The sequence below is a fragment of the Spermophilus citellus genome, assembly GCF_964194105.1.
Source record: "Spermophilus citellus genome assembly, chromosome: 5".
In the NCBI taxonomy this organism is placed as follows: Eukaryota; Metazoa; Chordata; class Mammalia; order Rodentia; family Sciuridae; genus Spermophilus; species Spermophilus citellus.
This window is the reverse complement of record NC_138186.1, coordinates 126206584-126232465: the sequence shown is the minus strand read 5'-3', so window position 1 is coordinate 126232465 and position 25882 is coordinate 126206584. Positions and strand designations below refer to the sequence as shown.

General features: G+C 36.9%; 1 protein-coding gene across 2 annotated transcripts in view; it reads left to right on the top strand.

The window, feature by feature from the left end:
- FAM184A (family with sequence similarity 184 member A) overlaps window positions 1-25882 on the top strand; it is a 129989-nt gene that overhangs the window by 28092 nt on the left and 76015 nt on the right. For both annotated transcript variants that reach the window (XM_081293924.1, XM_081293925.1), the window contains exon 2: window positions 24336-25190. In XM_081293924.1, the coding sequence (XP_081150050.1) occupies window positions 24336-25190 (855 nt within the window). The remainder of the gene's footprint in view (window positions 1-24335; window positions 25191-25882) is intronic.

Here is a 25882-nt window from a genome sequence, read left to right as displayed (position 1 = left end):
TTCCAATCTAATACCATTGCACTTCCGTGGGGATTAGTCGCCACTCCTAGGCCTCAAAGTGTTTGAGTGGCTTGTTGTAATGGCCTTTGGCCATTCTTGACGAGAGATGATGCTAAGGTCTGTACCTGTATCCAGTAGCCCATTAAATTCATGTCCTTGAATATTTAGTTTTAGCATGGGGTGAGAATCTAAATTTAAAGAAAGCATAGCCCAATCTACACCTGTGGAGCCTAATCCCCTGGAACCTCTTTCTACAGTACGACTGGAAAATTTATCATGTAGGCTGGGTATTATTAGTAACTGTGCTATTCTATCTCCTGGTGAAATTACTGATATACCCTTTGGAGAACTGGCTATAATTTTTATTTCACCTTCATAATCGGGATCAGTTACCCCAGGACTTATCATAAGTCCTTTTAGAGTAGAAGAACTGCATCCCAATAATAAGCCTACCGTTCCTTTGGGAAGAGGTCCTATTACCCCTGTGGGAAAGATTTGAACTCCCATCTCTGGAGTTAGTACCGTTCTGGTGGAGGCGCAGATGTCCAATCCTGCACTTCCTCTGGTTTGTCTAGTGAGGGATTTAATTGTGTCCTGGGCACTACCCTGATGGGGTTGCTGGGTTCCTCCAGTGCTCCGTATTTTTGTGGTCTTGGGCCCCAGAGCATTGGGCCCCCCGTCCATTTTTTGTCAATGGAGCCCAGTGCCTTTCTCCACGATATCATGGATGAACACCCGGTTCTTGTTCGTTTTTTTTTTTTTTTTTTTTTTGGCTCTGCTCTAGGTTCTACCATCTCCTTCTTCTTTTTTCTTTTTTTGAAAGAGAGAGGAGAGAGAGTGAGAGAGAGAGAGAGAATTTTTAATATTTATTTTTTAGTTCTCGGTGGACACAACATCTTTGTATGTGGTGCTGAGGATCGAACCCGGGCCGCACGCATGCGAGGCGAGCGCGCTACCGCTTGAGCCACATCCCCAGCCCTCTTGTTCGTTTTTTGATAATGGAGTACCCTCTATGGTGGTTTGAGAACAGCATTCATTAGCCCAATGTCTCCCTCCACGGCATCGTGGGCAAATACCCAGTATTCTACTCCTTTGATACCTAATTTTGTTAAACCCTCCTCCTATAGGGCAATTCCTTTTAAAATGTCCTGTTTGTTCACAATTGTAGCATGTTTTTGGCCTGGCATCTAAAACCTGTTGTACTGCAGCTGCCACGACTTGCCCTTGTTCATTAATGTCTCTACATAATTTAATATGTGTTTAAATCTTCATGTTTCCATGGTGTAATGACTTCTCTGCACCAACGATTCGCTTGCTCATAAGCTAGTTGTTTTATTAATGGCATTGGATCTCAACATGTGTGTTAAATTTTTTGAGCTTCTTATATATCCTGGAGATTAATGCTTTTTCTGAGGTACAAGTGGTAAAGATTTTCTCCCTTTTATTGATTCTTGATTTTACTTATTGTGCTTTAGGAGTCTTGTTAAGGAAGTCAGTTCCTAAGCCATTATGGTGAAGATTTGGACCTGCTTTTTTGTTCTTTTAGGTGCAGGGTCTCTGTTCTATTCTAGTGCCTCTCTGTTCTAGAGTCTTTGATCCACTTTGAATTGAGTTTGTGCAGGGTGAGAGAGGGTTTCATTTTGCTACATACAAATATCCAGTTTTCCCAGCGCCATTTGTTGAATAGGCTGTCTTTTCTCCAATGGATGATTTTTGGTGCCTTTGTCTAGCATGAGATATCTGTATTTATGTGGGTTGTCTCTGTGTCTTTTATTTTGTACCACTGGTCTACATGTCTATTTTGGTACCAATACCATACTATTTTTGTTACTGTTGCTTGGTAGTATACTAATGCCTCCCACTATGCTCTTCTTGCTAAGGATTTTTTTAGCTATTCAGTGTTGAGAGCCACAGCTGAAGGGGCCCCAGCAAACTTTCAGCTGCCAGCAAACTTCCAGCTGCCGGCTGATGATTGGCTCACAGCGGCACCAGCAACATCTAGCTGATTGGCTCCTCTGCAGTGATGCTCATTGGGCTGTTTCCCTGCCCTTTCAGACCACGGAGCTGCTCATTGGGGGACTTTTTTGGCTCCGCCCACGCGATCCAGCCAATTGGCCTCAAGAGCAGGAGAATTGGGGGAGGTGGTGAGGCTTGTGGTTTTGGGAGAAGCTTATGGGAGGCGGTGGTGGCAGTTGGGCTCTGAGGGTTTTTCCTGAGGAGCTGTTTTGTTTGGCGTGGGGTTCTAAAAATAAAGTTCGTTTCTTTTGACAAGGGGCTCCTGAATTGTGCCCAGCCAGACTTCGGCAATTCAGGGTCACTTATTTTTCCAAATGAATTTCATGATTGATTTTTCTGGTTCTATGAAGAATGTCATTGGGATTTTAACTAGAATTGCATTAAATCTGTATAACACTTTTGGTAGTGTGACCATTTGGGGGAGGGGACCAGAGATTCAACTCCAGGGCACTTGATTACTAAGCCACATTACCCATCTCTGTTTTGTATTTCATTTAGACACAGGGTTGCACTGAGTTGCTTAGCACCTTGCTGTTGCTGAGGCTGGCTTTGAACTCAAAATCCTCCTGTCTCAGCCTCCCAAGCCACTGAGATTACAGGCATGCGCCACCACTCCAGCAATATGGCCATTTTGACAATGTTAATTCTGCCTATCAAAGAGCATAGTAGATCTTTCCATCTTCTAAGTGTTCTTTATTGTTCTTTAGTTTTCATTGTAGAGGTTTTTCACCTCTTGTTAGATTGATACCCAAGTTGTTTTTTTTTTTTTTTTTTTGGTGAGGTTGTTGTGAATGGGGTAGTTTTCCTAATTTCTCTTTTAGTGGATTCATCACTGATATGTACAAATGCATTTGATTTATGAGTATGATTTTATAATATCCTAATTTGCTGAATTTGTTTATTAGTTCTAAAAGTTTTCAGGTCGAGTTTTTTGGGCCTTCTAAATAAAGAATCGTATCATCAACAAATAGAGACAGTTTTGAGTTCTTCTTGTCCTATTGTTGTGTTGTGAACTGAAAAATGCAATCAATAAGAGTGTAAGTTATAGGTTTTAGATTAATAAAAATATAGATTATAGATTAAGATTTTGTAAGTGATATAAGACAATTACAAATCAAGAACTGTCATAGACAGGCCTAAAACTCCATTTTGCTACCTTTTATAAAAAGCTGTTATAAGAGCTGTTTCTGAGAAATTGAAATGAAAGCTGTTTTCTTATAATATATTGTTTTCTGTACTTTGTACCCCACAAAATGTACTCAACCCAGAATATGGTAGTCTTGGTGACCCAAGACTTTGAAGTAGATTCTTGCCTCTGCTAACCACCTGCTCAAACTCAGTACACGGTTGTCTAATACCTGATTAAACCCAAGATGCAATTGTGAGTTGCTATGCTAATTGCTGTATTAGCTTCTATGATTGACTTGCTTTCATGACGCTAAGGAAAGCCCCTCAGTTGTGGTTTTCGTCTTTAAGTTCCCAGGTTTCAGGACAGGAAATTACTGTTCTCCCACAGAGCTTCAGTCTCTACGGGTGGGTAACAGTCCCTGGCCAGATAAATAAAACTCTCTGATTTGAATTAGTACTTAAAAGAGTGTTTTCTGAAGTGGCTCCCCATAACACTATGTGTTTAATTTCTTTCTTCTAATTACTCTGGCTAGAGTTTCAAGGTTGGTGTTGAATAGAAGTGGTAAAAATGGGTATACTTTTCTTTTTCCAAAGGGAATGCTTTTAATTTTTCTCCATTTACAATGGTGTTGGCCTTGGGTTTAGCATATATAGCTTTTACAGTATTGAGGTATGTTCCTGTTATCCCTAGTTTTTCTAGTGTTTTGAACATGAAGTAGTGGTGCTATATTTTGACAAATGCTTTTTCTGCATCTATTGAGATAATCATATTATTCTTGTCTTTAAGTCTATTGATGTGGTGAATTACATTTATTGATTTTCATATGTTGAACCAGCCTTGCATCCCTGGGATGAACCCCACATGATCATGGCGCACTATCTTTTAAAATATGTTTTGTATGTGATTTGGCAGAATTTTATTGAGAATTTTTGCACCTATGTTCATCAAGGATATTGGTCTGAAGTCATCATTCAGTGATGTGTCTTTGGTTTTGGTATCCAGGTGATACTAACTTCATAGAATGAGTTTGGAAGGGTTCCCTCCTTTTCTATTTCATGGAATAATATGTGGAGTATTGGTGTTAATTATTCTTGTAGGGTCTTATGGAACATGACTTCAGAATCCATCTGGTCCTAAGCTTTTCTCGATTGGTATGCTTCTGATATCTTCTATTTCATTGCTTGAAATTGATGTATTCAAATTTTATATGTCCTCCTAATTCTGTTTGTCTCTAGAAATTTGTTCATGTCTTCAAGATTTTCTCTTTCATTAGAGTATAAATTTTCAAAATAGTTTCTAATTATCTTCTATATTTCAGTAGTATCTGTTTTGATAGTTCCTTTTTCATCATGACTTAGTAATTTGAGTTCTCTCTTTCTTCATTAGCATAGCTAAGGGTTTATCAGTTTTATTTATTTTTTCAAAGAACCAAGTTTTCATTTTGTCAATTTTTTGAATTGTTTCTTTTGTTTCAATTTCATTGATTTCAGCTCTGATTTCAATTATTTCCTGTCTTCTGCTTTTGGTATTGATTTGTTCTTCTTTTTCTAGAGCTTTGAGATGTAATGTTAGTTCATTTATTTGTTGACTTTCTTTTCTTTTAATGAATGAGCTAAATGCAATGAACTTTCCTCTTAGTATTGCCTTCATAGTGTCCCAGAGATTTTGATATGTTATATTACTATTCTCATTTACCTCTAAGAATTTTTTTTATTTCATCCCTTATTTCTTCTGCTATCCATTTGTCATTTAAAAACATTATTTAGTCTCCAGGTGTTAGAGTAGCTTCTATTTTTTATTTTATCATTGGTTTCTAATTTTATTCCAGTATGATCTTATAGAATGCAGAATATTGTCTCTGTTTGTTTGTATGTGGTAAGAGTTGCTTTGTGGCCTAATATATGGTATATGATATATGGATCCATGTGCTGCTGAGAAGAAAGTGTATTTGCTTGTTGATGGATGAAATATTCTATGTATGTCCATTAAGTCTTAATTATGGATTATAATGATCAGTCCTATAGTTTGTTTATTTTTTTGTTTGGAAGATCAGTCTAGTAGTGAGAAAGATGTGTTAAAATCACCTAGTATTATTGTGTTTTGGTATATTTGATTATTTAAATTTAAAAGGGTTTCTTTGATGTACATAGATGGTCCATTGTCGGGAGCATAAATATTTACAATTTTTCTGTCTTGCTGATGTATAATTCCTTTAAGCAGTATGAAATGGCCTTCCTTGTCCCTTCTGATTAACTTTGGCTTGAAGTCTGCTTTATCTCATGAGTATGGAAACCTGCCTGTTATGAAATCCATGTGAGTGATACGTTTTTCCCATATTTTACCTTCAGTCTATGGATGTTTTTGCCTATGAGGTAAGTGTCTTGGAGACAGCATATTTTGGGGTCTTGTTTTTTAATCCAATCTGCTAGTCTATGCCTTTTTAAAATGTTTTTTTTTTAGTTGTGGATGGACACAATACCTATCTTCCTTCCTTCCTTCCTTCCTTCCTTCCTTCCTTCCTTCCTTCCTTCCTTCCTTTCGCAGAGGATCAAACCCAGTGCCTCCCACATGTGAGGCAAGCACTTTACCACTCAGCCACAGCCACACAGTCTATGTCTTTTGATTGATGAGTTTAGGCCATTAACATTCAGGGTTATTATTGAGATATGATTTATAATTCTGGTCATTTTTGTTTATTTCTGGTTTTTAATTTGACTTAGTTTCTCCTTTGATTACTTTTCCTTTAGTGTAGTTCATCCCTTTGCTGGTTTTCACTGTTTGTTTGTTTTTCCTTTTCTTCCTCATGCATTATTTTGCTGAGAATGTGCTATAGTGCAGGCTTTCTAGTTGCAAATTCTTTATAACTTTTGTTTATCATGGAAAGTTTTTATTTCATCTTCAATTCTGAAACTTAATTTTGCTGGATATAGGATTCTTGGTTGGAATCCATTTTCTTTCAGAGCTTGGTAGATGTTGTTCTAGGACCTCTTATCTTCAAGGGTCTGGTTTGAGAAATCAACTGAAATCCAAATGGTTTCTCCCTATTTGTAATCTGATATTTTTCTCTCACAGCTATTAAAGCTCTATCCTTATTCTATATGTTAGGCATTTTCATTATAATATTCCTTGGTGTGGGTCTGTTGTAATTTTTACATTTGGTGTCCTGTAAGCCTCTTGTATTTGACTTTCCATTTCATTCTTTATTTTGGGAAATTTTCTGATATTATTTCATTGAAAAGATTCTGCATTCCTTTGGTTTGCATCTCTGCACTTTCATCTTGTTGAGAGCCACAGCCGAAGGGGCCCCAGCAAACTTCCAGCTGATTGGCTCACAGCGGCCTCAGCAAACTTCCAGTTGATTGGCTCACCGTGGCTCCAGCAAACTTCCAGCTGCCAGCTGATTGGCTCCTCTGTGGTGATGCTCATTGGGCTGTTTCCCCGCCCTTTCAGACCACAGAGCTGCTCATTGGGGGACTCTTTTGGCTCCACCCACACGACCCAGCCAATCGGCCTCAAGAGCAGGAGGAGTGAGGGGTTGAGAGGCTCCTGTGAAGCCAGTGGTGGCAGTTGGGCTCTGAGGGAATTCCTGAAGAGCTTGTGTGGTGCTGCATGTGTGTGTGTGTGTGTGTGTGTGTGTGTGTGTTCTAAAAATAAAGTTCGTTTCTGCTTGATCAGTGGCTCGTGAATTGTGCCCAGCCAGACTGCGGCAAATCTATCTTGATAAATATTAAATTTATATTTAACATCTTCTCATGTTATCCCATAGTTCTTAGAGTTCTCTTATGTTTTCTCACCATCTTCTCATGTGGTAAATTATATTTTCAAGAGTATACACTTTGTGTTCATTGCCTAAGGTTCTGGCTTCCATGTGATCTAATCTGTTGGTGATGCTTTCCATTGAATTTTTAATTTGATTTATTGATTTCTTCATTTTGAGGATTTCTGCTTGATTTCTTTTCAGAATCTTTGTCTTATTATTGAAATGGTTTTTCACCTCCTGAAATTTATCTCTGATTTCACTTCTTACATCATCCTTTACATCATGAATCAGTTTAACTATGTATATTCTAAATTCTTTTGACATTTCTTTTACTGTGCTATCAAAGGATTCTATTTTTGGAGCATCTTGGTTTGTTTAGGGAGCTTTTTTTACCTTGTTTTTTCATGTTGTTTGTGTGTCTTCCCACTTACCAGTGTGGATCTGAGGCAGTACAGTTCTACCCTGTAGAGTATAGAATCCCTGAAGGTTTCCAGTGCCTTGTCTTTAAGGGGGAAACTAAAATCAACAGCACCCAATGCAAACAATATACAGCCTTAAACCAAATAGCTCCTATTAAGATATCTAATATATGGTGTATGATAGTTTTGTTCCAATAAACAGAAATAATGTATTCAATTTTTGTCTACAATATCAACAAGTTTACAAAAGGGTTTACAATTTCTAATGGTAGACAAAGAATAGCAGTGGTGTAGGATGTGATGTTTATGAGGAAGAAGGAGAGAAGATAGAAGCAAAGGATTTAGGAAGAGTGAAAGAGGAATCAGTAGAGGTTGGCTGTTAGCAGGAGCAGAGAGAGCAAGAGAATCAAGGGAAACAGAGAAGTGAGATGAAAAATATAAAGTAAGAAAAGAAAAGAAAGCTTAAGAAAAAGAAAAGAGTAAAAATAAAAGAATTCACAACAAAACTGTAATATACTATTCAGACATCCCAGTCCTCAATAAACCATTGTGTGAAAAAACTTTGGCTTCAGAATTGTGGAGATACGAAAGAGAGAAAAGAAAAAAGAATCTTGATGGGAAAATGAAGTTGTTTCCCATTAGAGTTAAGAAATTTCTCAGCTTCCCTTCTCAATCAATAGGTAGGGTTGTCTGAAGTTTGATCGTACCTAGAGGCAGGACTCTAAGAGGCAGGGTATAGTAATTGCCAGTCTGTGTTGGAAGACTGCACCCCAGGAATATTTTTTAAGTTCCACTCGTGCAATGTAGAAGCCTGATCTTAGCTCCTTGAGTTGCCTGTGGACCTCATAATTCCTGGTCTCTGACTTAGTTTCCAAACTTGATCTCTCTTCAAATTCCCAGTCAGGCACTTCTCTCCCAGGCACTCTTGATGGCTGAGTGCAGAGACCTGTGCACCTGTCATGGAGAACTGTTGTATATCAGGTGGATCAACGCCACCACTGAGAACTGTGGGCTGTCCACATAGCTTCAAGCACTGGGCCAGGTTGGTAGCTAGGGAGGGGTTGAGAGCCTGGGGATTGGGGAGCTGGAGGGCCCTGTTGAGTGCTGGATGGGAATCGGGGACCAGACTGGTACTGGGGCCAGTGAATGCTGGCCCGAGTGGGCCCTAGGAACCCAGTGGGTGCCAGACTGGCTGGCTGCGTAAATCTAGAGCAAGATACCTTTATGTCTTCTTACAGCCTCTGACCCACTGTAGCCAGCCCTGTCCATTCCCATGCAATTCAGGACTCATAGAAATGGGGTGAGCCATTCTCTTTCTTTAGTCTCTAATTTGTGTTCGCGTGGGTGGAATGCTCCCAATTTCTGACTTTCTACAGGATTGCTAGGCTCAGACCCACCCATATAGACCTAGTGCAAACACACTGATCCAGGTTTCAGTTTCTGTAGGATCCACCACACTGTAGACCTGAGATCTCAGTGTTCTTTTAATTTGCAATTAGACTACCATGGATGTGCTCACATAAAGGAGTGAACATGTGAAGAAGCAGCAAGATGGTGGCTATTAGCACACCTAGCAGGAAGACCTCAGGTGTAACCAAACCTGCAGGAACCTTGATAATGGACTTCCAGGCCCTGGCCAGTGTCCCTGGATGGATGCTGCTACATCTTGAGATGGTGATGGCAGCTACAGCATCCCAAGGTGGAGGTGGCCACATTCTGAGATTGGGCAGCGGCGACCTTTCCAATATTTTTTGATAGCATTAGATTTTTGGAACATTATTATCCTTTTTTGTTTTTGTGACATAGAACCTTCTAAGACATGGATCAAAATGTTAGTTGACAATACATTATTGATGCCCATGTGTGTTTATATGTAAGATGTCTTAGAGCCAACTACAGGGAAAACAAATGTAGGATACAAATATAGATGCATATGGAAATGGAATATGTTATACATAAAAGAGGTCTGTTCAAAATGATATAGGAATCCACATATTGTGTGTCTTCCCGGAGTTCAAATGTTGGTTGAAATAGGGCTAATGTTACTGTTGGTTTAAGAAAATATTTTTTGCATGGTGTTCTAGATCTAGTTTTGACAATATTGTTCTGTGTAGCTATCATATATTTATCTGAATTTTCTTTGAAAAGAAAAATATAAATTGATAATAGCAATAACACTGACAGGACATTAGATGGGTGTAGTAAGAATTATGGTGTATTTGGGGAAAATTTTTATTTGATGGGCATAATAATTACTGTAAAATTGTCTAGCAATCTGAAGATCAACTTGATACAGTTAGCTTTCCAAAGTATACATTTCCCATCATGAATATAGTTGTTTTTCTAACTTTTCAAATTGCAAAATTTGATGAGATTTCAATTCTTCTTTGTGTTTTTCCCTCATATCTCTTAAATTCTATTACAAGGAAAGAGATGAAAAAATAAGATAAATACTGACACATTTTTTGTTTACTTTATCTTCATCTATTTTCCATTTTTTTTTTCTAAAATGAACTATACAGATTACTCTAGTAATCAGGAAATATACAGTACATATAATTTTTCCAAGAGGCAGTTTTCAATAACTGAACAAAAGAAGGAGATTCCTAGAATGAATAGCATTGGCAAAAGTGTAGAGAGAAGACACATCATTAGTTATGAAATATTTAGAACTTTCCTAATCACAGTATAAAGTGTTTTAATAGAAAAGTGCTTTTTAAAAAAATGGATTTTTTATATTTGAGAATTTGGAGTTGAGCATGAAAATATAGAAAATCTTTGTTACTGCAGTTATGAAGTCACTGGTCTACAGTTTTTTCTTTGGTTATTCCTCTTCTGGAGAAATATGGCTTGGTGGAAAAGGGAGTAATGAGGCCTAAACCAGAACGAGGTGTTGGCAATGTTCATGTAAGCTGCTGAGCAGATGGAAATAAGAGGGACAATTAGAAGCCAATACATTTTCAAAAAGACTGACTCCTCTTAAGGAACTTCATGTTATAATTAGAACAACAAAAAACAAAAAATGGAACAGTTTTGGGAAACTCATAGGCAGTTATAGTATTTTATTTGGGCAGGTAGAAGAGAGAAACAGCTTTATTTTTATCCTAATCTGTTTTTATCAGTACAGCAAAAGTTTCCCAGCTTTTAGGAGCTAATTTTCTTGAGTTTAGGTCTTAGATATTACCAGAGAGCCTTGAACTTGAAGAGTAGATGAAGGAATGTCATTTCTGGTTTCACCTCCCCTGCCTAAAATTCTCAGTAATTCTTGGAATGGATGGTAGCAGGCATGAACTGATGTGAGAACCTTTAAGTGAGGTTTTATTTACAAAAACAGGCTGAAATCTAATTTACCAACAGCTGTGTTTATTATATCCCCAAAGTTCTGAAATAAATTTGTTTTCATTACATTCAGTGGCTTCCTGTTCTTTCCACAAAGGTGTTTCATTTTTCCTTTCCCTAATCCTTGAAGGTGTCATCTGTACTCTGGTAGTGGAGGAGCTGTGGTGGAAGAATAGGGCTTCTTGTCCTTACTCTGGTAGCTTTGACTTTCATTCTTTAGATGAGAAGGAGATGAGGAGAGTTCATGTTTTTCCTGCAGTTGCAGGCCTGTCTCTTTGAGGAGTGCTGTCTCGAGTCTTCTGCGCAGTCTGTAGTTTTTCTTGTGATCACCCACTGAGGTCCTGGAAAAGAGACTGTGAGTAGGCACATTCTGTTGTATATGTGCTTCCATAGGTTTGGATTTTTATACTTTGCTTGCTCTGCCTTCAGCAATTTGTTATAAAATTTTACAGACAATTGGAAAGAAAGTTTGAGGGCATCTCAGGAATTGGCAAGAGCACACTCATCATAGGCTCATGGGTGTAAAAGTAACAATTACTTTGATAAGAGACCTTTGGAACTTAAAAATCCTTTGACCAACCTTTCTTTTTTGTCTTCCTTGGTTATATGCTTTTGATCAGCTTTGATGTGCTCATGTACTTGCTGGTGAATCACAACTGAAGGCAATGATTACAGGAGACTGTTCATGGCTTATTACAGCTAGATTTTGTTCTTATCCAGTTCCTTCCTGTCTCCCGATTCTTGATGTCTTCTTTTTGGGGGAACCTCCTTTTGCCTTAACAGAGTGTTTCATTTGTTTCCTCTGGCTCGAAATTTTAACATTCTGTAAAGTCTCAATTCAGACATGTTCCTGCCTGCTTCCCACTGTCAACCAGCTGGTCTCTTCTTTCTTCCTAGGAATTTCAGGAAACATTTTACTTCATCATGAAACATTTTACTCATCCTTTCTTCTTACTGGCTTCATAGCACTCTTGGTTCCTGGTAGGGGGTTTGATTTTTAAAATAGAGACTCTAAATCTCTTAAAATTACTACAAAGACCCATTTTCCACAATTAAATTCTTATTACTCAATTAATTACTAGAAAATTTAATTGACTTTCCTAGGCACTCATCCTATCTCTATTGAGGATATATCAGACACACTAAACACCAAAATTTCTGCTTCTTGTGCCTTAGCTCAAGTTGCTTTCTTCATAGTTCTCTATAATTGTCTTTGCCTTTTCAGGCCTTTCTGATTACTTCAGACTTCATCCAGTTCTTTCTTGGCACTGTAGAGAGTGGCACACGTGTCAGTGAGCTTTGAATCACTGTGACCAATATACCCAATTAGAACAACTTAGAGGTAGAAAAGCTTATTTGCCTCATGGTTTGAAAAGCAACTCCATAGCTCTATGCCTGAGTTGAGGCAGAACATCATACCAGAAGGGCATGGTGAAGGAAAGTAGCTCAGTTTATGATAGCCAGGAAGCAGAAAGAGCTTAGGGCCAGGAGTCAGGGATAATAAATCCACAAGGCCATTCCCCTAGTGACCTACTTCCTTTAGCCATGCCCTACCTGACCACAGTTACCAACCATTGATCCATTCAAATTATTAGTCCATAAAATCCAGTCATCTGATTACAGCTTTCATAATCTAATCATTTTACCTCTGAACAATCCTGCACTGTCTCACGCATGAGCTCTGGGGGGACACTTCATATGCAGACATACAAACAGTTCTATTAAAGAGTAAGAACACACTTGAACTAGCTCAGTGGAGCACTTGCCTGGCATATACAAGGACTTGGGTTCAAGCTCCAGTACTTCAACAAAAAAGAACACTCATACTCTTCTTTGCTGGAATACATATAAAACAAACAAACAAAAAATTGAGCAACATAGTAGGTATTCTGGAAAAGTTGTTGATTGATTGTTTTGTTAAAGTTTGGTAGCACTGATCCTATTGCATGGATTCTGAAAAACAGCTGTATAATATAGTAAGACTTCTGTGTGCTATTTCAGAAATCTTCTGAGGAAAGAGTTGTATCTACATTACCATATAGGAAAATACAACATTTTAGACTTTATAAACATTTTCCAAAAAGTTTTCCCAACAATGGTTATAGAAACAGAGAACAAGTGTATCTTAAAAGATAATTCTTTTCCAAAGCAATTAAGATTTTCATGTTATTTTAAAATCAGGGTAAACAGCTGTTGGCTTAAATAAATCCATATGAGTTTTTGTTGTTGTTGTTATTGTTGTTGTTAACTGCCTAGTAAATGTTTTATTTGGACACAAGTCTTTTACTGTAGTTAATTTGATTAATAATGTATGAAGAGCAGTCTCTCTGTTTTTAAAATTTTCCTTTCTAATTTAAAACAAAAGATCCAGGCACTTTGGCACATGCCTGTATTTCCAGTGGCTGGAGAGGCTGAGGCAGAAGAATCACAAGTTAAAGGCTAGCTTTGGTAACTAAGCAAGGCCCTAAGCAAAATAAAAAATAAAAAGGGCCTTGGATGTAGCTCATTGGGAAAGCACCCTTGGGTTTAATTTCCAGTACCAAAAATTAACGAGATATAATTAGCAAAAGGAACTGAACCAAGGAGAAAATAATGGAAGTACTTAATTTTTAGCCAAGAGTGAACTACTCTGTGTGGGTGACATTTGTTCCCATTCCACTCACCATGAATGCTAGATCTTCAGTGCAGTTACCTAGTAGATTCTGTTCTATAGTCATCAATGGAAAATGAATATGTGACTGAATACTTGTTTCAACTATATAGATTAAAGAGTTATCATATTTTAAAAGACTGTTAAAATGCTCTTTAAATAGCTCATCTGCTAGTTGTGAGCAGATCAAGCCTGATTTTGGCTTACAACTCTTACTCAGAAAAAGAAAGAACCACAATCCCAGAGACAGCTGTTAATAGACAGGCAAGTTCCTTGAAGGACTTGCCATACATAGGGAGGATGGTTTGTCTTAGGGACTAAACCTTTTGTAAACAAAATTAAAATATTTTTCCAATGTTTAAATTTCTTACCAGAACACCAGTTTAGAAGAGGATATGGTGGGTGGAGAAGAGTAATATAGTAAATGCAGACTGATAAATTTATCCTCATAATGTGACATAAGAAACTCTTACAGATAGGTTGGATTGAGAAGACACAAAATAAAATTTTCAGAAAGAAAAACTTGGCATTAAAAACAAACAAAAAACCCTATAAAAGCTGGGCATGATAGCACAAGCCTGTAATCCTAGCAGCAGGCTGAGGCAGGAGGATGACAAGTTCAAAGCTACCCTCCACAACTTAGCAAGGCCCTAAGCAACATAGCAAGACCCTGTCTCTAAATAAAATATAAAAAGGACTGGGGATATGGCTCAGTAGTTAAGTGGGTTCCATCCTCAGTCCCTGCACCCCCACCACACACACACACACACACACACACACACACACACACACCAAAAAAAAACCTATAAAAATAAAGACCATAAAAGCCAGTGCATTTACAAGACAACCAGACTTATCTCTTAAAACAACAACAACAAAAAAATCAGTGTCATGAAAGTAAAAAAATAAAACAAACAACTTGATTTATGTTTATGTCTGTGTTTCAGATTCAAGAAGACTAAAATGATATCACAACTCAATACAGTTGTGGGATCCTTGACTGGATCTGCATTCACAAAGCAAAGCTGCTATAAATTTTGCTACTGGAATAATTTGGTAAACTTGTATATGGGCTGTGTATAGAGAATATTTTATAAAGTTTAATCTCTTGGATGTGATAATGCTATTGTCTTTTATCTAAGAAGATAATATAATATTTAGGGGCCAGAAGTCTTGATAAATGTAACTTATTTTCATTTGGTTCAGAAAAAAGAAAATTGTGTGTGTGTGTGTGTGTGTGTGTGTGTGTCCTTGTGTACATGCACCTTTATAAGTATGTACACAGCATATATGCACATGTGTTGTACTGAAAGAGTTTGAAATTATTTTTCTGACATATTTCATTAAAGTGATGTTGTATAGGGCTTGCCTCTTTGTGCATGCTCATTTGTGACCTTATTTTATATATTTTTTCTTTTGTCTATTTAATTTGCTAGTATGAGCTACTTGGCATTAATTCTTGAATTCAAACCCTTTAGTTTCTTTTTTTACACTGTGATGAGTAATGCTGTCATTGAGGTAAGCTAAGTAGCATAAATGAATGCTATTTTTTATTACCTCTATACTCTAATCTCATCACTTCCAAAAGAAAAACAACTTTAAACACATTTTATTAACATGCCTTTATATAGTCAGGGTAGCATAGTGGAGTATGGTACTAATATTTAGGCTCCAAATGGAAAACCATTTTATAGAAATAAATGATTCCCTAAATAGCAATTTAGAGCTCATCAGAAATATTTAATAATTTATGAATTATCTTTGATAATTTGTGAAAATTTTACTTACAAGGCTGGTCTGAGAGTACCATTAATTATAAACTGAGGTGTGGCACTCTCATCTATGTTCTAGAACAGATAGTATAGGTCCTAATGGTAAAGTAAGTAGCCTCCTATCTTTGAGAAATTTGAGATATTCTTTTTAATATTCTTCAACTCTGATGTCTTATGGCCAAGTAATATTTTTACTAACTCAACTAGAAGAATCCAGGATTTAATAATTAAAAACATTTTCTACCTTAGCATAAAATGTTTCAGATCCTTTTTTTAAAAAAAAATTATTGAATCTGAGATTTCTCCTTTATTATTTTTTAGACTCCCTTGCACCTCATGTATTGCTTATGCACTTTGAAGGTGAATCCTATCTGCTTCCCCAGTCAGTCTGTCTGTCTATCTCTGGATTGATCAGAAAAGGAAAGTGAAGCAGTATCCAGAATTTGTGAAACTGGCAAAAAAAAATTAAAGATTGAGGACATGGCTCGAGGTACAGCACTTGCCTAGCATGTGTGAGGCCTCAAGTTCAATCCCCAGTACTGCAAATATAATTAAATTGAAATAAAAGATTGATGATTAGAAAACCATCCCCGGAGAAGCAGTGTCGAAAAGGGTCTGCTCACCTGGTTGTTGCATAGTTGAGTCTGTCATGAGTCAGAGGCATACAGACTAGAAAGGCTTACTGAGGCTGGCCTCACTAGGGTTCCTAGCATCCTCAGGGCCAATAAAATGAAGGGGTACCAAATTAACCCTTCTCTGGATTGCATTTTCCATTGTTCTTTTACAAATAAGGAAGTCCCCCCTGAACTTCACTGCTTGCTGAAGCCATCTGGTGGTCTCTAGTTGTTTCCTTTCTTTTGCAACTGTTTCTTGATTTTTTTCTCTACCAGCTGACTGCCTCCTCTTATTAATTATGCATTCATCCACTTTTCCATTTGTCCTCCAGCTCTTGCACTCACCACTCCACTGAATTTATTCTCTCAGAATTATTTCTGGGACTTAAATACTGAATGCCGTGGCTTAGATCCTGTGTGGCCTTTGGTGCTGTCCATAGACCATCCTTAGTGTCTCTAGTCTTGATGCCTTGCCTCTGTTAACATTTACTCTCCCCCAGCACACTGCCTGACCATGGGTCTTCATCCTTCTGCAGCTCCCTACACTTCTCCAAGGACTTGTCGTTGGTCCTTTTCACTCTTTCTCAATAGTTTCTCTCTTGGAGATTTTGTCCAGCTGAGTAATGACTCCAGAATCCACCTTTCTGACTCCAGAGCCCAACTTTCCCCCTCACAGAGTCCTTTGATTTCCCATCTTTATTTCATTTTCTCTTACTGTTCCTTCAACCTGGAACTCTTTTCTATAGCTTTTCCCTTAACATTTTGATTGAGAGATTCTGGTTATGTGATGTAAAACTATTTTACTCAATTAAAGAAAGACTCAACATATTTCCATCTTCACTCCCAATCTACTGAAGTCTCATTTTGTGTTTCTCCTCCTTTATAAGACTTATGAAAAATTTGCTGTAGTTGAATAAATATTTTTTTATGGTCATTCCCCACTCAGCCACATGAGAATAATAGGCTGTGCACATGCATCTAGTTCACTCTTGTATTTTTTGTGCAGTTATGGTCCTTGGCACATAGCAAGTGTGTAGTAAATTTATATTGGAAGGCAGAATGAATGAATGAAGTTGGGATTGATAAAGACTTACTAGTATGCTTTCAAACTCATTAAGTATTTAGATTTTTCTCATAATAATCTTTTTGTGTGATAATATTCTTGAAAAAAGTAAGGTTTTTATTTATATATGACAACAAAATGCATTACAATTCATATTACAAATATAGAGCACAAATTTTTCATATACAAATATATACAAAGTGTATATAAAATATACAAAGTATATTCACATCAATTCATGTCTTCATACATGTACTTTGGATAATGATGCCCATCACATTTGACCATCATTTCTAACTCCATACCCTTGGTGAGTTTAGGCCATTAACATTTAGGGTTATTATTGAGACATGATTTGTATTCCCAGCCATTTTTGTTTATTTTTGGTATTTAACGTGACTTAGCGTCTCCTCTGATTAGATTTTCCTTTATTATAATACATCCCTCTGCTGATTTTCATCATTGTTTTTCATTTCACATTGAAGAGATTGTTCCTTCTTCTATCCCAATAACTCTTATATTTGGTTTTTTGATGCTCTCATAATTCTTGATTTTATGTTCGTGGCTTCTTACTCTGAACTCTTTCTCTGACATTTCATCAACTTTGCTGTCCATGGATTCTGTTATTATAGTGTCCTGGTTTGTTTGGGGCACTTTCCTCACTTGTTTTTTAATGTTGTCTATGTGTCTTCCTTTCTTGCAGTGTAAATCTGAGATATTATAGTTTCTTCCCTATATTCTTGTAGTACCCATGCAGATTGTCTGTACCTCACCTTTTTTCCTTTTTTTCTTTATGGTGCGAGGGATATAACCCTGGCTTAACTCCGAGCCACATCCCCAGCCCTTTATTTTGTGTTAGGGCCTTGCTAAGTTGCTGAAGCTGGCTTTGAACTTGGGATCCTCCCGCCTCATCCTCACGAGCCTCTGGGATTATAGCTATGTACCACCCCACCTGGGATAGTTAGTCTTTATTGTGAGGTTCTAATTTGAGAAATCACTGGAATTAAGGAAGGTCTTTTTTTTTAAGGTGTGTGTGTGTGTGTGTGTGTGTGTGTGTAGCATGCATTAATTATTGAAGGGATAGAAGTAGTGAATCTTCATAGTTAAAATTTAGTTTTTTTCTTTTTTTTTTTTTACATTTTTAGTTGTAGATGACACAATACCTTTATTGTTTATTTATTTATGTCATGCTGAGGATTAAACCCAGTGCCCCAAGTGTGTGAGGCAAGCACTCTGCCACTGAGCCACAACCCAGCCCTAAAATTCAGTTTATTTCTATACATACCTTTAAATATATATACATATATTTTCATACTTAGTTTCCCCCTGTAAAATTATATCTTATTGTATATAGCTTTGTATACTTGCCTTTTTGTCCTCCCTACACCACCTACAGTACTGGGGATTGAACCCAGGGTTACTTTACCACTGAGCCCCCTTTACATCCTTAGCCTCCCTGCTTCTTTTTCAGTACTGGGAGTTGAACCTAGAACTTCACACATGCTAAGGCAAGTGCTCTACTAATGAGCTACATCTCAAGTCCTTTTTATTTTAAGACAAGATCTTGTTAAGTTGCCTAACTTGCCTTGGATTTGCCAGCCTTCTGCCTCAGCCTTCTGAGTATCTGGGATTACAGGCATGTACCACCACTCTCAGCTATACTTACCTTTTATTGTAAACTTTTTCTTGCATATAAAATATTCTTCTAAAATAAAATGTGATTTTTATTTTGGGGATGATTTCTTGTTGGTTTCATGGTATATTCTGTGGTTATACCAACACTTACTCAATGATTCCCTTACTTTAGCAGTGTGGTAAGTCTGCTGATATAATATACAGCAGTTAGGTTATTTTAAGTTAATAAGCTGATAGTGCACATTTTGCTTTAGAGATGTACTATATTACAGCTTAAACAACAATAATCTATTTCTCACAGTCTGGTAGCTGGGAAATCAAGATCAAGGTGGTTCCCAATGAGGCTTGCGAATGGCCATCTTCTGTACGTGGCCTCATGTGGCAGAGATGGGAAGCAAGCTCTCTGGTTTATTGTTTTATAATGACACTAATCCCATTACAAGGTTTCCAGCTTCATGATTCCATCTATAGCTAACTACATTCTGAAAAATCTAATCTCCAAATACTATCATATCCAGTGTTAGAGTTTCAACATATGAATTTTGGAGTAATAAAATTCAGACCATAGCAGCCAACAATGAAAACCTTTTCAGAAGCTACTTATTTTAACCTAAGTAGCAATTTAAAAACTCACATTCAGAATTGTTCTCATTCTATCTCTGGGAAAAAGTATCTGAAAATCTTCATAGAAAAAATAAAAATTACTGTTGCTTATTCAGCTTGAAATATGTAGTTAAATTATCCATTATTGACATAAAATGGAACCATGAAAATGCTTAGATGATTCATCTGCAAATGTCTTATAGTATCTTTTAAAATACTTTAAAAGATGAGGCTGGGGCTCAGTGGTAGAGCTCTTGCCTGACATGCATGAGGCACTGGGATCAATCCTTAGCACCACATAAAAATAAATAAATAAAATAAAGACATTGTGTCCGTCTACAATTTTTTTGAAAAAAATATTTCAAAAAATACTTTAAAAGAGAAAAGAGATTTTAAAGAGTTTCCTTTTCCTACTTGGAAAATAATAGCCAATTTTATGGATAATTACAATTACTTACTGAAGTTCTTTTTAACTTTAGTCTCATTCTCTCAACAAATAAATAATGCAACCAAGAAAGAAGATTTACTATATTTTATTGCTTTATGCTTTTAAAAAATTCATATGCTATCATTTTAAAAATTTGATCTTTTAACAACAGTGTCACTAGGATAGAATAAGTACAATTTTTATTTAATATTTGAGAAACTTGAAGCTTGGAAAAATTAAATTTACCTGTAGTCAATAATCCAGTTTGGGTTGGTTCTGCTACTTCAGATCCTATCTTCTGTGAGTTCAAAGAACATGGGGAGTTTTTATATTACATTTCTCTGAGAAATAGTAATTAGAGAAAAATACTAATTTATATTGAAAGATGAACAACTAGAAGATACTATATCAAGTTAAACATAACTTGTAAATTCATATACAGCAATCTCATTTTAAAATAATGTAACTTCATAATGATCTATTTCAAATGGTCATCAGGATTTATTATGCTTGGCATCCTTTTATTGGTTCTTTTTAAGTTTTTACAAGCATTTAAATATTAGTTTCCCTGGAAGATACTAATATGTGTTCATTATGAATTTCTGCTTCTTTTAGGTAATATACTTTCAGAATCACATAATTCTTGTTTTCAATGTATAAGTTTTAGAGGAGGAAATTCTAGAAGTTTTGGTAGAGAATAAACAAAGCTAGTATAAATTCTACTCTTTCATCTTTTTAATTTTTGGCTACCAATTTTGACTAAGGTGACTTGCCTACATATAGATTTTAAATTGATAATGATCTTTTTCATAACTTCTCAACTCTGGCTTGTATAGTGTGAGAGCAATTGTAGGCAATACATAAACAAATGTTTTGTAAATGTTGGACATAGTTTTGCTCCAATAAAACTTTATTTACAAAGACAAGCAGCGGCCATATTTGGCCTTGAAGTTGCCAGCCTGTAGATAAGAATTTAAGGTGAAATAAAACTCCTCACTATATTATTTTTGTATTAGTTGTTACATTATTTTGTATTAGTTGTTAAATTTTTCTTTTTGCTTTGTGTAAATTCTATTCTTTTTAACTCTATGTTGATAATTCCTTTCTGTGTCCCCTTTAATTTCACACTTTTATTTACCCTTTTTGGGTGGGGGAGGTACCGGAAATTGAACTCAAGAGTACTTGGCCACTGAGCCACATCCCCAGTCCTATTTTGTATTTTATTTAGAGACAGGGTCTCACTGAGTTGCGTAGTGCCTCACTTTTATTTATTTATTTTTTTAAGTTTATTCATTTTTATGTAGTGCTGAAGATAGAACCCATTGCCTCACACATGCTAAGCAAGCGCTCTACCACTGAGCCACAACCCCAGCCCATTGCCTCACTTTTGCTGAGGCTGGCTTTGAACTCATGATCCTCCTGTCTCAGCCTCATGAGCCACTGGGATTACAGGTGTGCACCACTGCACCTGGCCTTTACTCACTTTTTTTGAGTGCCATTATGCTTTTATATCTTCAGTTTCTTTTCTAGGCTCTCTGACATCCTCATATATCTTTCCAACCTTGTTATCAAGACTTTTCCAATCTAATTAATCAAATATTTATTGGATTTCTAGAGAGAATAATATTAAAGAAATGAACATGCTGGATATTAAAAAATGATAAGCCAAGCCAGGATGTGGTGGTGCACACTTGTAATTCTGGTGATTGGGGAGGCTGAGGCAGGAGGATTGAAAATTCAAGGAAGGCACAGCAATCAAGCGAGACCCTATCTCCAAAAAAAAAAAAATGAGGAGGGCTGGGGATATAGTTTAATGGTAAAGTGCTCTTGTGTTCAATCCCCAATACCAAAAAAGAAAGGAAGGCAGGCAGGTAGGCTTCAGTTGACTGTTAAAAGGTTGGAGGGAAATTAAATATTAGAAAAATAGTGTTTCAATAAGTCACTCACATAATACCTCCCTCTTTCATTTCTTCCGCCAAATAAGGAATCCCACCATGGACCGGTCATTTTTAAGATCATTTCCCGGAGCAAGGTGCTAAAGATATGGTTTGCTTTTCTCTTGGGAGTTTATGTCTTTGAATTTTATTTTTCTTCCCTGTGGTGAGTAAGATAAAGTGTCAATGGGTGTAGACCTGCCCTTGAAAGTCCTGAGGCCAGAGGTCTACACCAGCTTTACCCAGGCATTCTGGCAAATGGGCTCCTCTCTGACTGGTTGACTTGCTTTTTTTTTCTTTGTGACTCCATTTGGTATAAAACAAAATGTTTTTCCTACTTTCACACTTAGTTCTACACTGAACCCTTCACCTCTGGTCACCAAAATGTATGATTTTTCTCCCTATGAACAACCAATTCTCCAGTGTACACCAACTGAATGTCCTATAATTCAATTCATTTATGATACTAACTACCTGGAGATAGCATCAGATCCCACAGGTTGACAGTTCAGTCCTACAAGACTATGCCCACTTCAGATGCTATTTGCAAGCCTCAAGTTGTGACCTGTACTTGTAACAGACAAGCTCTGAATCTTAGGTTCCCACTCCCCACTCTTGCATTCAATTAATATAGCTAGGGTGGTTCACAGAACTGAGGGAAACACATTTACCCTTTTCTTTAAAATACTACAGATAACAGCCAAACAAAAGAGATGCATAGGGCAAGGTCTATGGGAAAGGGCACAAAACTTTCTGGGCACACCACTCTCCCAGTACCTCCATGTATTCAGCAATGTAGAAGTTCTTCAAACCCTGTCCTTTGGAGTTTTATGAAGGCTTTATTATGTAGGCATGGTTGATAAATCCTTGATCATTAATAATCAAAGCAACCTTTAAGCCCTTTATCCTCTCCTTAGAGGTCAAGCAGGATGTGCGGATGTGGTTGAAAGTTCCAGTACTCTTATCACGTATTTGGCTCTTCAAGCTGTCTTGCAGCCTACCAAGGTTACCTCCTTCGAACAAAAGATTGTCCTATCACCTAGGAAATTCCAAGGGGTTTAGGAGGTCTAGGAGCTCTATGTTAGGAACCAAGGGCAGAGACCAAATGTGTATTTCTTATTATATTGCAGTATCACAGACCCTTCCAGTCTTTTCTGGCCATTGACTTAGGCAAGTATGAACTCAAGAGATAGGAATAGCAAGCCACCCAACTTTTTTGGATTATAGACTATCTTTTTAAGCTTCAATGCATAGATAAAGGAATCTTCCATGGAATTTGTGTTAGCTCATTAGGAACATAATTTGAGATTTGGAATTAGGATTTAAAAAAAAAAAACAGACTGAATCAGCACTTATTTTTCTTCCGTGCACATATTTTCCTATGTAAGATAGATGGGTTCCTACCACCCTTCAATCTTCTTACCTCTAATGATTGCATCTCAAAATAGTTACAGCAGACCAAGTGAGTATATGGACAGATTACTGGATCTGAAAGCAAAGCCATATGTGCTGTGAGTGAGCCCCTGCAGTGGGGTAGAACTGCACTGCCTGTTTTATGCCTTCTGCAAGGTAGGCAGGCCAAGAGGATGACAGCCTGTATTCAGCAAGTAGGGTCTGGAGTTATCAAGAATATTTGGAGAACAGATGAGTCTGCCTCAGTTTTCCCAGGCTGCATGAATGAGTTCTCTACAAAAATTTAAACTTTCGTATCCTAGTTTTTATTTTGTTTTTGTTTTTTTTTTAACCAGTTCCTGGTATCTGATGCTAGAATTTATTTCTAAAGTCAAAGTAAGATCACACTAAAATAAACAGGTATCCAGGATACCAGTTTTTAGCTTCTTGTTGGTTTATATAGTATTTACTTCTTATTGCTTCAGGAGAAATCAGGCACAACTCTAAGTCTTAAGTACTAGTCATGGAAGTATCCATGTACTAAATGGTTTGGCCACAGTGGTGTGATAGAAGGCATCAAAGGAACAGAGAGGAGGGATGAGAGTGTTACTATATAGAGACTATGTTGTCATGTGGAATTAAAATAGGGGAAATCTCAGTGGAATCATTAAAATACAGGGACTAAAAGGAAAGTAAAGACCCAGCCCCATAGCACTCTGGTTCTAGTAATTGGCTTTTTTGAAGGCAGAGGAAAAATTAGACAGTGAATAAAATCACAGCATTTAGTATGTGAAATGTTCTAATTGGATCTTGAAAGGTGACCACCAGCTTGAAAAAGAAGAGGATCCACTTTAAAAACAAACCTCAGGCTGTGTTGAGCAAAGATGTGCCAGAGGACATAGGTGTTCAAGGAGCTGAGCCCAATGCACTGGGATCAGACTCTAATACCTAAGCAGAGAGCACTTCTGATGCCCATAGGACGCTCTAGAACACAGGGACAAGACGGGAGGAAAAGGACCAAACCCCTTTGGGCCCTGTATATCTGGGGCTCTCCCAAACTGGAGTTCTGTTCACTGGCGTTTTGTGGAGCCACAGGGGAACCAGCCCAAGTTGGGAATAAATTCCATGAGTAAAACTTGTTCTCTTAAAGAAACAAGGGAAATTTCCATTTACAGCAGATTTTGTTCATTATTGTAAATAGAAGTGGAAGTGTTCTAGAGCCTTAAAGAATTGGAAAAGGAAATTTAAAATATTTAAACAGACGTGAGGCTTTGGGGAAGACTAAGGGACCAGGGCTCCCATTCTCTTTCAGTCAAGTCTCCTTTGTTCTTTTCCTCCTCCCGCTTTAATTTGTAGTACAACATGCTTAATTTTGAATGCTTTGAATCATCATTTAAAAGTCTGTGCTAGGATAGAAATTTCTAAGCAAATCAATTTATGAGTAAAAAATTTGAGGTTTCATAGTAAATATTAATATTTACATAACTAATATTATGTGCATAAAAGTCAATCCAAATGAAAGAATAAGTTAAGGTTGTAAAAGAATGTGGTTTACTCATTTTTCTCCCTTAAAACCATACAGGTAATATATGCTTTGAACACTAAAAATGATGAGCATGAATCTGCAATTCAAGCCCTAAAAGATGCTCATGAAGAAGAAATCCAACAAATTCTTGCAGAAACAAGAGAAAAAATACTGCAGTATAAAAGCAAAGTAACAGAGGAGTTAGAGCTTAAGAGAAAGATTCAAGTTTTAGAAGCATCCTTAGAAGATCATATAAAAATGAAGCAACAGGCTTTAACAGAATTTGAAGCTTATAAGCACAGAGTTGAGGACATGCAACTTTGTGCAGAAGCCCAGCATGTCCAACGCATAGTAACCATGTCTAGAGAGGTTGAAGAAATTAGAAGGAAATTTGAAGAAAGATTACGGAGCTTTGGACAGCTCCAAATACAGTTTGAAAAAGACAAACGATTGGCACTGGAAGATTTGCGGACTGCTCACAGAAGGGAGATGCAAGAGCTGTTGAAGTCACAGCAGGATCACAGTGCCTCAGTAAACAAAGGGCTGGAGAAGACAGAGGAACTACACAGGATGGAGGTGGAGGCCTTAAACAAAACACTTGAAGAGCTAAGGCTTGAAAAGAAAAAACTCATTGAAGATTATGAAGGCAAGTTGAATAAAGCTCAGTCTTTTTATGAACGTGAACTTGATACTTTGAAAAGGTCACAGCTTTTTACAGCAGAAAGCTTACAGGCTAGCAAAGAGAAAGAAGCTGATCTTCGAAAAGAATTTCAGGGACAAGAAGCAATTTTACGAAAAACCATAGGAAAATTAAAGACAGAATTACAGATGGTGCAGGATGAAGCTGGCAGTCTTCTTGACAAGTGCCAAAAACTGCAGATGGCACTGGCCACAGCAGAGAGCAATGTTCAGGTAAGTCAAGAGTTGTATTCCACACATGAATTCTTTCTCTTTTCTCTTTTAAATATATTTATTTTGTAGACTGGAGAGCACCTAGCTAGTTTAGGATCAGCTTCTTTGCATTCTCATAATTTAAATTTTTCTTTTTTCCATTTTTGCCTTTTCCTTTGTGAGAAAAATCAATGAAGTGATGATTTTTATTACCCTGAACCTGTTCTGTCAGAATCTCAGATATCTAGGGCCTAAAAAGATAAGCTTAAAATTCTATAGATTTTTTATGAAGGTATTTTATTTAAATAACATGTTAATATTTTCCTAAGTGGTTTGGGAGAGTTAAAACATTGGGCTTAGGGTTTAATTATGTTTTTTCCTTCCTCTTCCAGTGGTCTGCCCATCAAACAAAAATTAATTGTTTTAATGGTTCTTGAAAATAGCTAAAAGTCTCTAGAAGTTTTATCTCATTAGCATAATGAGTTTAATAACTTTTAAAAATATCTATGTAGCATAGAATGTATTAGAAAGGGTAGAATAGTCTTTCCTGACTGGGGCATATAATTTGTGCAAATAAAAAGTTATAAGTGTCACCATTGTGTACAGATCTAAAACTAGGTATAGTTAAGTAGGAATTTTCAACAAGAGAAAGCTTATGCTTATAATTTAAATAAAGGATTTAGCTTAGTGTCATTTTTGCATTTTAATATGTC